The following is a 13,511-nucleotide window of genomic DNA, read 5'->3' on the forward strand; positions in this document are numbered from 1 at the left end:
AAAACGTGATTCATCAGACCAGGCCACCTTCTTCCACTGCTCCATGGTCCAGTTCTGATGCTCATGTGCACATTGTTTGTGCTTTCAATGAGAGACAAGGGTCAGCATGGGAACTCTGACCAGTCTGTGGCTATACAGCACCATATGCGGCGATGCACTGTGTTCTGACACCTTGCTATCATAGCCAGCATTAACTTTTCAGCAGTTTGTGTTACAGAAGCTCTTCTGTGGGATTGGACCAGACGGGCTAGACTTCGCTCCCCACATGCATCGATTAGCCTTAGGCGCCCATGACCCTGTCGCCGGTTCGGTGAACCTTCTTTGGACCACTGTTGGTAGGTACTAACCACTGCATACCAGGAACACCACACAAGACCTGCCATTTTGGAGAGGCCCTGATGTCTAGCCATCACAATTTGGCCCTTGTCAAAGTTACTTAGATCCTTACACTCTCTCATTTGTCCTTCTTCCAACACATCAACTTTGAGAACTGACTGTTCACTTGTTGCCTAATATATCCTACCCATTGACTGGTGCCACTGTATCAAGATAATTAATGTTATTCACTTCACCTGTCAGTGGTTTTAATATTATGGCTGTTCGTGTATCCCTACATATATACAGAATTAGCGTGTCAGCAATAGAGAAAATTAGCATGTTAGCAATAGAGAAAATTTAGACAGCTTGTCTTTGCTTGAATTAAGTTAGCAAGGTCGATGAGGGACAGATTGGTAGAGAAAACAAGCCACTGACAGTCATATTTTCTGAGAATTAAATAAGAGAAATAATCATCTTAAAAATAATTTGATTATAGGCTTAAATGGCTTTGTAGTTGTAGTAAATTCACAGTAATGCACAGTTAAATTATGTATTTGGGTGGAATTATGAATAAAGTAGGAACATTTTGAAAGACAACTATTTAAATTCTGTATGAAATAACACAATGGCAGCATGTGAAATAATTCACCTGTGCAATCAAGATGCCTATTACCACGCCAAGCTGGTGTAGAGTCCCAAAAGCTCCCCGGAGAGGAGTGGGTGAAATTTCCCCCACATACATAGGGGTGAGACCAGTGAAAAGGCCACAGAAGAGGCCAATAACCAAGCGGCCAGCGATAACCATCTCAAAAGAAGAGGAAAGAGTGCAAAGCCCCATGAGTCCTCCACCGATCAAGGCCAAGATATTCACCAAAAACATGGAATTGCGTCTGTAAAAACAGAAAGAGAAAGGACTATGTGAGTTTGTAAGGTAACAAAAAGTAGGGATGACTCAAACAAGGGTGTTCATTGTGAGGTAGTGGTTAAAACAAGTGAGGCACAACAAAATAAATATTACTATAAGAGTTACAGGAAGGTAAAAAATAAAGTAGCGTGAGTCAGCAGTCATGATAATAGCAATGACCACTGAGTGCACATGAATGACATGTGATCTGGCAGTGTGCTGGAGGACTGAAGCTACAATAATATAATGATCAAAATGGACCCAAAAAAATATATAGAATAACTTTGCTTACAGATCAACTCTAGAAACTCAAGAGGCAAACATAAGATTATGGATGTAAACATGTTCCATGAACACTGGATAACCACCAGGGGTGATGTTTCAACACCAAGGTTTGCACAAATGTTGAGGCCTTCTGAAACTAAGACACATGGTGACCATCGTTAAAAAAAAAAAAGACATCAGTAATGGCTGATATTCCCTTTGGAACCTTCTCGCCAAGTTCGGCTTACGTTCCGTGTGACAGGGGCCCCTGGGGGTTATCCGGTGATCATAGAACAGGGTTACATTCATAACCCTAAATTTTATTTCAACCTCCAAATCTTCTAGAGGCAGTGTTTCAAGACTTGGATAACCTTATATTACTATGTCATGAGGAATCAATTCAAACTGACTGGAAAGGTGTCCAGGTATGCCAGTTATGGTTCTATGACCAAATAGCTGTTGTTTAGTTCACATAACACTGTCAGCTGTGTACTGGACATTATAGGTAATGTTCCACACACCCTTGTCGCACATTAGGTTTGAGACACCCAATATTAGGTAGGAATCTTGAATTCTGTCACACAGTTACCCCATGTCCATTCATACAACAAGTAAAGTTGTCAATCTAGGTCAGTCATGGATTACTATGCATTTTCCACTGGGCTGTTCAGTTCCACTACGGAAAAAATGGTGTACCAAGGTGAATCCCTAGATCTGTTCTACCACCTCAGGGTCCAAGCACCATTCTTCTGGGCATATGTGCTTACTCAGCAGCAAGAACACTGTGCCATTGCTCTGACCTTGTGGGTAAGTTCTGTGTTGCTACTGTTGGTGAGCCCACTTGGGTGAGAGCTCCTTGTGAGATGGAGAAACTCCTGTCATTCTGAAAATCACTGTATTGTTGGAATGGCTCAGGATTTTACAGCATCACAAAAAACTGGTAGGAAGGACTTGAGGGCTATCCAGGGTCCCCTAAATTCTGATTAGCTGACATGCCTTTTCCCATTCTGAGGTAAATCCCTGTGCTCCCTGGTAATTAGGACTAGTGTCTTGTCAAAGGGATGATGATTTGTTTCTGGCAGCAGGCTAAACCTATTTGGGAAAATTTCCTTAATCACAACCATCCTTGAGGGGTTTACTGCTGCTGCAGTGGTTAACAGCCCAGTCATGCCAACAAAAGCTGGACCCGCTCATAGCAGTCTATCCAAACTGGTAAGGCATGATAACATCATTCATGGGGGCAACAGAGTGGGCACATCTAAGGTAACTTGCTCCTTGGAGGAAGTATGCCTGTACTCCTATGCCTCTGGTCCATCAGAGGCATAAAGGCTGTCTTTCTATGCCCTCTATTATAGAGAGGAGGTAGAGGCTTTGATCTGTTATTGAAAAAGGCAACCATAATGTTATTAAAAAAGGTTACCATTGTGTTCCAGAGTAATAAGGGCACAATGGTGCAATGCTGATGTGACCCCATCTTAAAGAGGAGCTTAAAAGACTCAGATGGCTGTCCTTCTGAAAGCATGTGAAGTAGAACCTCTTGTTCAAAACATGGAATCTATCTTCCTCTGTCCAGGGACAGCATACTTTTCTGAGACAGATGGTTCTCAGTAGAATTAGAATCTGGCCAGGCCCTAAGCCCCAACAGCTGGGTCAAAGGCAGAATTGAAGCTTATATCAAAGTAGCTTAGTCGTTAAGAATCATTAGAAAAAAGTTTCTGGAATTAAGAGTCTCATCAGCAGACCCTGTCCTTCTTGAATGGTTCCATGGGGTGAGAGCATCCACTGAAAGTCCACCCCCATTTAAGTTGATAGTGTTTAGATGACTACAACCACAACGATAGGGATCTGCCCTGCATCCCATTGTGGGTGTCTTACTGTCAAGAGAAATGTCAATGGCTGTGGACTGAAGTAACTGCTCCCATGTACAGTAAGCAGCTGTGGTCAAATGCCTGTGGACACCATATGTGAGGCAGTCTCATAAAATCTCATCCAGATGACAAACACTGTGTTGTGGGCCTGAATTTCCACCAGGAACAGTTATATTACGACATATCACTAGGAATGTTTTTCTAAAATGCTCCTAGTCACTAGGAAAATTGTTCAAAAGTCTGAGTCTGACCACTGCCACAAGCTGTAGATGCTCCACATGTGTATGAAACAAGAAGAATAAAAGAAAATGTCTACCATTACCGACAGCTTTTTCTAGTTTGGTCACCATGTGATTAGTGTCATGCATGCATGAATTAAGAAGGTATCCAGGTATTGAAAAACTGCCCATGGTGGTTAGGAGGAGTGAAACAAATCAGTGTACTATTTAAAGCTAAACATTACATTCTTAATATATTCTTTTCTAACCTTCAAAAGAACACAAATGCAATTGATTTTATGACTTGTAAGGGCTTGTTTTACTATGATTTGCATGAAATAAATCAATAAATCAAACCAGCAGTAAGGAAGTTTTTACTGTCACTGGGGCTTGTTACCATGGTAACTTGGATAACTGTCACGGGCACAGGCCTCAGTCTGACCAAAGATGCAAGTGCTACTTATAATTAGGGCTGTGACAGTGGCCATGACAACCGCATCACTGCAGTGGTAGTTTGCCACCGCGGTGGTGGAGTCCCGCCTGCAGTAGTGTCACATCACACGCCACGTTACTGTTTCTGCTTGAGTGGGCACTATGATAAGTCCAAAGTATAACAATTGGTACACATGTGTAATAATAATAACAGTTGTTATATTAATTTGTACTTATAGCCTACCATATAGCGGGAGAGTTTACATTAATACACAAATTACGTAATCATATTGAAAACCTTATATGGTGTTGTCTGTTAGTTTGGCCCAGGTTTGTTTGAGCAAAATCCAGTCAGGCAAATTCTTCTATTTCACTGCAATGGATCTTGTTGGGAAACCAAATGTCACATCAGCGATTTGGGAATATTTTGGATTCGTGCCGAGAGAGAAACGTGTGTGTGTTTCACTCCATCTCTTTATTGTTCACGTCTTCTTTGCGGATCAATCACAATACCGTATCCCACAGCGCCCTCAGGCTGTTTCTAAATGCAGCAACACAACACAACAAGGCTGTATTTGAGTTGTTTAGCTGATGGAAGTGCTAAAGCAAAGCCTCATTAAAATTTTTTATATTTAGGTTCATATTTAATTTAAGCCTATACAATTATATATCATATTAAATTTAGATTATATAGTGATATACATTTCTGCAAAACAACACACACACACACACACACATACACATACAGCCACCACCGCTCACCCCGGTGATAAAAATCTGCCACCGTCACAGCCCTACTAATAATAAATAATTATGACAAAATGACAATTGTACACTTTAGCAACAACTTATTTGTGGTAAGGACTAAATATTGGCTGAACAAGAACAAGAATCAGCACACTGACCGTCCAAACTTATTGGCAAGGACACCAACACTAAAGGAGCCCATCATTCCACCCACGCTGAAGATAGCCACTGCTAAACTCCACACGACTGTGCACACTCCAGGCTCGATGGGCTTGTGATAACGTTCCATCCATGTGTTGTTGAAGAATGTACGCAGTTTCTGATAAAGTGAAAAACAAAAATAGCTGTTATGATAAGGTGAGTGATACTGAGATGATTATTTCTTTGATAAACATGATCAGTGATCCCTGTCATAATCTAAGGGATAAAACTGGCCTTCTCTCTAATCATATAAGAAGATAAATTGTTTACAGGACTTTATGAATTATGTAGGATTAATATATTTAATATAAATTAACACATCAGCACTATATACAGTATAAAGGAGAAAAGCATATAATCCAAATGACAACATTAAACATGTGTGATATTATCATCCCTACATAATATTCCATTGCCTGAGTGACATTACATTTATTATATTATTAATATAATAATAATAATAATAATAATAAATACATCAATTATATTATGTTACCAGGCCTGCCAACCATTACACATTTTGTGAAGGAACTGCACAAAAACATCGGAGTATGCATCGGAGTGTTAGATAGTAAATGGTTAATGATTAGATGCACTGCATAATGGGTGCTGTAGTTTTAAATAGCTTATGAATGCCTGTGCAGCTGTAATTGATTGAGAGGGAATGTGTTGGTAAGTACTGGTTACTCATGTTTTTTAAATTTCCAGACATGCCAGTTATATTTTATATATATATATATATATATATATATATATATATATATATATATATATATATATATATGTACACACACACACACACACACATATCTGTTATATAGTCAGTAAACGCACGATGCCAGAGAGAGACGGCAGAAAATTAAAGAAAAACTGAAGAAGAAGTCATTGAAAGGGACATCTTATAACTTTGAGACTAAAAAGCCAGTTCAGCAAGCACTGCTGCAGTTTTATGGAAATCAAAGCTGCCAAATGTAAAACTAACTGTGAAATTAATAGTTTTACTGACTTTACAGTAAGTGATATGCAGTGGGTGTGTCACTACATTTGTTGATGGTAATACATTTCATAACGTTTAAATGATTCTTTGGATTCATCTCTCCACTAAAAGTTTACATTTGTTGTAATTATTTCTATAAATGTAAAAATAAAATACCATTAGGTTATATCAGTAGTGTCATTCTCATATTCATTATTGTGACCACACACAGTCTGTTTATAATGTCAACCAGGGTGATAAGAATATGTACTTAAATTAAAGTTAGTAAAGTAGTAACGTAGTTAAAGTAGTAAAAATAGCTCTTTGGTGATATAGCCCCCCCCTTACATTTGAGCCCCTGCCCCTGAGGAACTCTCTGCATGTCCCTGGTTCATTATTATTCTTAATGAAAAACACAACTACAAAACATTACAATGACAAACTCGCTTATATTAAATCAAATCTTCCGCCATCGTCTTGTCAGTCAGCTTGCCTCACTCTTCCTGTCAGTCAGCTCGCCTCGCTCTTCCTGTCAGTCAGCTCGCCTCACTCTTGTCACGTGATAAATGAAATCTGACACCTTCTGCGACTCTGACTCATGCTCATGCTGAATTGGGCAGACGTGTTCAGTTTTTAATTGTATCGTCCGTTCTCTAACAGAACTAAATGATTTTTATTACTATAAAAAAAGCAAAATGACAGTGGAGGCAGTGCCGCGGTGGGCAAGTGCTATAATCGGTGTGCGGCCGAACACCGTGTACCGACTATCGCAGCAAGCTTAGTGACAACCATCCATCACTTTATAGTCAAATATAAAACCTGTTTAAATGTTTTAAGTGTGTGTATCAGCACTTTTTGTACATTTTCAACACATATTAACAATACCATGATAATACTGATAACCGTGATAGTTTTGGTCAGGAGAATCGTGATATTAAATTTTCATACCGTTACATCTCTACACTCCCCATGCTTTGTTGCCCCATGCAGGTTTATCAACCCTGTGTTTGAGTTGGGATTTCAATTTTATTTTCCTGGATTTTGTAAATAAATACTTCTGCAAAGGGATCCTCACAACTCCTCCAAGTCTGGTCTGGTACAGAAGACTTCATCTAATGAGGTCAGCCTCTCAAAGTCGCCTGCAAGGAGCTCACACCTATCAGATCCAACGCTCTGCTGCCATGGAGGAACAAATAATAATGTGCCATGGAAATAGCAACATTGCTGCCCATGTCTCAGTTACAATGGTGAATTCCCCAGGGCAATGTGAAAATAAGGAAATAGCTGCACCTAGATAAATATGATGGTCCTTCAGTAAGGGGTCCCTAATGAAATGCTCCCTCACAATCAGCTGCCCAACAGAAACCTGTTAAGGACCAGAGGCATAACCCTCCCACAAAAATACATGAACAGAAATCAGAGAGTAAACTGATTGAAATTGGTTATTCCATGCTTACATTCAAGAAACGAATATTTCAAAGGAAAGAGAGACTTTGTCTGTACTGTGTACAAAGGATCACTTATGTGCTGAATGCAGAATATGGCCTCAAAACCTCTCATCTGCCCAGGACTTGGAACCATACTGACTGAGAATGGAAAATGCATTATTCCTATTAGTGTTCAAGTTCTCTTTATTTTCCACCATGCATTGATTCTGTGGCACACAGGAATTTCATGGATGAGTAGCTGAGATTTTGAAAGTCCTTTTGTCCCACTGAAAAGACTCCTTAATGTTTATACTTTCCATATTGCCCACTGGACTATATATATACATGCCAGGCCCATTCTCTCCAAGCAGCTGAGTTTACCCATTATCAATCACAGAAACACAGGCTATATAAGAATATGTGCATGAAACACATGCATTAGGCTGCATACGTACTACCTCTTGTCTTTTGGACAAGAGGTAGTACGTATGCAGCCTATTGTATCTCAATCCATGCAGGAACAGTTAATAAGTTTCAGGGTATTCCAGGGTACCCAGGAAAACAGTGAACCATCTCCTTGATTAGCAATTAAATTCTGGTGGCCTTCTGTGTGCACAAACCAGGGACTCTCATCATCTGCTCACGTGACTGTTAGTAACATTCCTAGTGCCTTGATACCTCTGGTCCTAAAACTGCTGGACTAAATCACTGATTTACCATTATTAAAAGGATTCAGTACTATCCTTGCAATTACTGATAGGTTCTCAGAAGTCTGTCATTAAGTACCTTTGCTCACATTTCCCACAAAACGTCATCTGTGACGTCCATCAGACAGCATAATGTTAAGATTTATTGGTCCAGTTATAATAATTAAGACAAATAAATCCAGTTTCATATAATTTACAATTACCGCCATTGTATAAAAGTGCATCCATTGTCCATCAAACTAGTGTGGTATTCTCGTCATTTATTCGTAAATATTGGTCAAGTTCAACAGTATTTACTAAGTTTTGCCAACCAATGTACAGTGTAAGTTGCAGTGTAAGTTACAGAGTGTTATATTCTTGCTGCCTGAAATAAGGGATAGAGCTACTAAGTAATTCTGTAAGTTGTTCTGGATAAGAGTATCTGCCAAATGACATAAATATAAATGAAATGTTTATCCAGTATGTCACCCTTACTTTGGATTACCCTCTGACCTAATACAGGGGTGTCTACCCCTGCTTTGCCTGTTTACAAATGCTGAGTTTGAGCAACTTCATCTTTGCTTGCTTGAATTTTTGTAAATAAATACTACTGCACATGGATATACTTCCTGACTCTTCTTCTGACTATGTTTAATATCTTAGAATACATTAATTATATTTAACAAATATAGAAGATTCTGACATCAGACAAAAAGGGCATTTGCCTGAAAGTTTAGGAAATGCAATTTGATGGACTTAAAATAGACAATCTTAAACATTTTCAAGTGGATTATTGTGAAACTGTGGAAGTTTGAATAGTATAAAATATTGAAAGGTGCAGGGATTAAGCTATAGGGATCTCACACACATTTTTACCTGCTCAGGTGCATTGATGACCCCTGTGTTGTAGCCGAACTGCAGGGAGCCAATAACAGCCGTGGCCAGAGAGAACAGAAGATAGCATGTCACTTCCTTCTATAGAAGAGAAAAGGGAAGAAGTCAAAATAAAGTAACTGTTGTAGTTAAGGTAGTGCACTGCTACAGGGATGTTAAATAGATTACCAAAAACTTAAACTCAAGCACACAAAATACAAAAACCAACCCAATCACAGAGCATGGCATTTTCACAAATATACAAATCTTTCTGTTGATTCATGATATCTATGGCTATGGTCCTCAAAGGGAGGTCCAGGGATGCCCCCAGGGTTCAGTCAATAATAGCCAGAGGATCCACAACTTTCTATGTATTCAATTTATTGATGAATTCTTATAGATATTAGCCTATTTGACTGGTCACTTGAATTGAATGAGCTTAATCCAAACTTCTGTTTAAAAAAGAAATGAAAAAATGTATGCCAATAAATAAAGTCAATTTGAATCTAATGAATATGGGTGTAAATAAAAATCTTTGTGGCTCCAAAAAGAGACAAAATATTATTGCACATATTTAAATAATAAACCTATTTTAACCTAAGGCCCGTTCACACCGGTAAAGGGGTCCCTTTGTACAAAACAGTTTGATAAGCCCTGATCAAGTATAGGAGGCTGTAGTGCTGAGTGAACAAAATCCACTGAACCACATGATCCTGAAGCTGCCAAAGCTCTCAGTTTATGACCTTAGGTTCACCTTCACCTCACATTTTAAATGTGAAAAATTCATGCCTTGTGAAGTGCATGAGGATAAATTTACCACCGCCAGAATTACTGGTACAGAAAATGTCACCTCTGGCTTGCTCATTAGGGATAAATTCATACATTTAAAATCTATATCCTGAATTTATATATTTCTGTAAAGCTGCTTTGTGACAATGTCCATTGTTAAAAGCGTTATTCAAATAAAACTGAATAAACTGATAATGTAATAATAGATGTCTTTGTGGTTAATTATCTTAATCTCATACTGGATATATGAGAGAAATCTCACTTTTAACTGAAGTATTTCTTCTCATTAAACCACATGTCTCCAATATTGGCCTTTGTTTTTTCCCCAAATCTCATCAGAACATTGTTAGGATATAGGGAAGGGACCTGCTCTGTATGCGGAGCGATGGCTACTGCACAGCCAGCAGGAGGAACAAAGCTCAAGGCAGAGCCTGAGGGGGAAGCGACATTCCCCATTACGCTAGAGGGGGGAGTGCTGCTCTCCACGAGGCCAGAGAGGGGAGCGAGGTTCTCTACGAGGCCAGAGGGAGGAACAATGCTCTCCGCGAAGCACGAGGGGGGAACGATGCCCTCTGTGGAGCAAGAAGGGGGAGCGACATACGGCGTGAAGTAAAGAAACGGAGCAACGTCTTCAGCGGAACATGGAGGCAGAGTGACGTCCTCAGCCGAGCAGGAAAGTGGAGCGAAGTCCTCAGCCGAGAAGGAGCGCAAAGCGAAGTCCTCAGTGGAACATGGAGGCAGAGCGACGTCCTCAGCGAAGCAGGATGACAGAGCAACGTCCTCAGTCGAGCAGGAAGGCAGAGCGACATCCTCAGCCGAGCAGGAAAGTGGAGCGAAGTCCTCAGCCGAGCAGGAAGGCAGAGCGACGTCCTCAACCGGGCAAGAAAGCAGAGTGACGTCCTCAGCGGAACAGAAAAGCAGAGCGACGTTCTTAGCGGAGCAGGAAAACAGAGCGGAGCACTTGGCCATGCTGGGATGCGGAGCAAAATCTTCAGCTGAACAGGGTGACTGTGCGGCGTCCTCAGCTGAACAGGAATGCTGAGCGGCGTCCTCAGACGAGCAAGGAGGCTGAATGACGTTCTCCGTAGACTCGGCATGCTGGATGAAATCCACAGTGGGGGAGGGAGGGTGGTCAATGGTTCCAGCCTGGTTGGAAGGCTCCCACTTTGGCTTCTCCCTCTTGTACGGGGCCTCTTGGAACCACCTTGGAAATATTCTACTGCATCCAGGTTCATGGTCTTACGTTATGTCACGTTATGGAGGTTGAGACGGATACAAGTGCAGAATTTTAAAGTTTAATAAAGAGCCAAACAAAATACAAAAAGACACTATGACTTTGAGGCAAAACACTGTGGCAAAGACTAAACATCAACCAAAGAACAAAACACGGCGACAGGGTCAAAGGCAAAGAAAGACAAATGTAAGACAAGGAATGCAGTGCAAACTGTGGCTATATACACGAGTGATCATTAACAGAAACGTGATTCAGGTGCAGGTGGTCATGTGCCTATGATGCAGTGGCTGCTGGGAACTGTAGTTCAGAGTTCCTTCTCTGATTACATGACACAGGAAGACAAATCCAAAACGTACAATAGAGTGGTCAAAAACAGGCAATAGGTCAGGCGATCGGAAAATGGGCATTAACTAGACTAAAAAAGATTTGAGCAACGAGGGCAAGAACAAGATGAAAACTATGGCACAGAAACATAGAACAACTGCTTGGTATACGGAAAACTCACGCAATACTTCGCAATGAACAACACGACATGAGGGGTTTAAATGACAAACGTAATCAAGGATGAACACAAAACAGCTGAGACTAATGTGACACATAAGGGAACCAACCAATGACAATACGGGGGTGGAGACAGGACAGAAATCATAACAAATACACATGTAGAAAGTAAACAAAGTCAATGTCACCAAAAAACTTTGGGTTTCAGAGCACACCGCATGCTCCAGCGCTTTGCACGAGTGGAAATCATGACAAGAGATATGAATTTTAGCGAGCATAAGCAATTGTTGTCTTCATATGTTTCTCTACCTGTTAAACCATATATTAATCTCTTATTTCTAATACATTAGTATTTCTATGGTAACTTTTTTTATAGAAAAAAGTATAAACTTATAAGGCAGGCTGGTGAGTAAACAACTGTTTCTATGTGTTATAATGAAAGTGATGAGAGGAACTAACTTATTTCACTGACATGCTACAACCAGAGGCCAAAAAATGGAATATGCGCCTGTTTTGGGTGTGCCCGTGATCAGCATTGAATTTATTTGAGATGTGACACTCCACAGTAGTGTTTAATAGCTCATCTGAAAGTAGACAATCAGGGCTTTAAGAATTTGCAGTTTTTCATGTGCATTTCTTTTTTTACCTAGCCTACTAGGTTTAAATGTTATAATTTTATTGTGCCTCTGACTGGGCCATTCCAAAACATTGATCTTCTTCTTCTGAAGCTATTCTTTTGTTAACTTGGATTTATGATTTGGGTCATTATTGTGCTGAAAGGTGAAAATTTTCTTCATCTTTAGCTGTCTAACAGAGGCCTACCGGTTTTGTGTCAAAATAGATTGCGGCTATCCACGATTCCCTCTATCTTGATTAGAGCCCCAGTCCCAGCTGAAGAGAAGCAGCCCCATAGCATGATCCTGCCACCACCATGCTTCACCATAGTTATGGTGTTCTTTGGCTAATAAACTTGTCTTGTTTTTGCACCCCAAAAGTTTCATCAGACCATAACACATTTTGCCACATGGTTTTGGGTGTTTTAGGCAGGCTTGGATTATTTTTCATGAAAAAGGGCTTCTGTCTAGCCACCATACCCCATAGCCCAGACATGTGAAGAATATGAGAGAATGTTGTCACATGTAGGGAATGACTAGTACTTGCCAGATGTTTCCTCCTTTAACTTGCTGTACAGTATGTATCGTGGTAGGCTCCATGATAAGTTTTCTTCTTGTCCTTTCGTCAATTTTGGAGGGACGTCCCGTTCTTGGTGATGTCACTGTGGTGACCCATTTTCTCCACTCCACACGATGGCCTTCACAATGTTCCATGTTAATGTTTTGGAAAATCTTTTTTTTACCTCTCTCCTGATCTATATATTTTGACAATACAAGCTTTGTAAGCTCTTTGTGACCATGGTCAAGGAAATCCTACAGAAACAGCTGATCTTTATTTGGGGTTAATCATGGTTATCCAAAGCAGTCATATGACTGTTCCATATGTTATTTGAAATTAAAGATATATTCCAACATTTTCTGTGAACATATGTACTTATGTTTTATATATTTTAAATGCTGTTTAAATTATCAAAATTGATAATGTTGTTCTGTGATGACAGGAAATTTTAATATATATTAAAAGCAGAAATATATATTTATAAGCAGTCTGATAAAATCAAGATGTCAAGAAAATCAGAACAGAAACAGCTGATCTTTAATTGGGTTAATCATAACCACTTCATCATTGACAGGTGTATGATAATTACTTTTGAGCATGAGTTTGAATGTGATTGGTTTATTCTGAGCGCAGACACATGATTCCTAAAACATTTCCATTTGTATTTCACTTGAATTTTGTTGTTTGATATGTCACATTAAAGGTGGGAAAATATCAGACATGATTTATCTTGGTTTCAATTTTCTTACATCACAAAAACCAGTAGGGGTGTGTAGACGTTTTATATCCACTGTGCTGTGTAGTATATCTGAGAACCTCACAGTGACTCATTGCCAATCCCCCACGTGATGTGTAATGGATATTCACAGCAGTCACATGGCCGTTCTCTATAAAATTAAA

General features: G+C 39.8%; 1 protein-coding gene across 2 annotated transcripts in view; it reads right to left on the reverse strand.

Annotated features, from left to right (window-relative positions):
* Window positions 1-13,511, reverse strand: part of slc2a3a (solute carrier family 2 member 3a) — a 30,563-nt gene that overhangs the window by 14,342 nt on the left and 2,710 nt on the right. For both annotated transcript variants that reach the window (XM_053638242.1, XM_053638241.1), the window contains exons 2-4: window positions 8,918-9,016; window positions 4,910-5,070; window positions 968-1,208 (exon numbers count right to left, since the gene is read on the reverse strand). In XM_053638242.1, coding sequence (XP_053494217.1) covers window positions 968-1,208; window positions 4,910-5,070; window positions 8,918-9,016 — 501 coding nt within the window. The remainder of the gene's footprint in view (window positions 1-967; window positions 1,209-4,909; window positions 5,071-8,917; window positions 9,017-13,511) is intronic.

This window comes from Ictalurus furcatus, chromosome 12 (genome assembly GCF_023375685.1).
Source record: "Ictalurus furcatus strain D&B chromosome 12, Billie_1.0, whole genome shotgun sequence".
Classification (NCBI taxonomy): domain Eukaryota; kingdom Metazoa; phylum Chordata; class Actinopteri; order Siluriformes; family Ictaluridae; genus Ictalurus; species Ictalurus furcatus.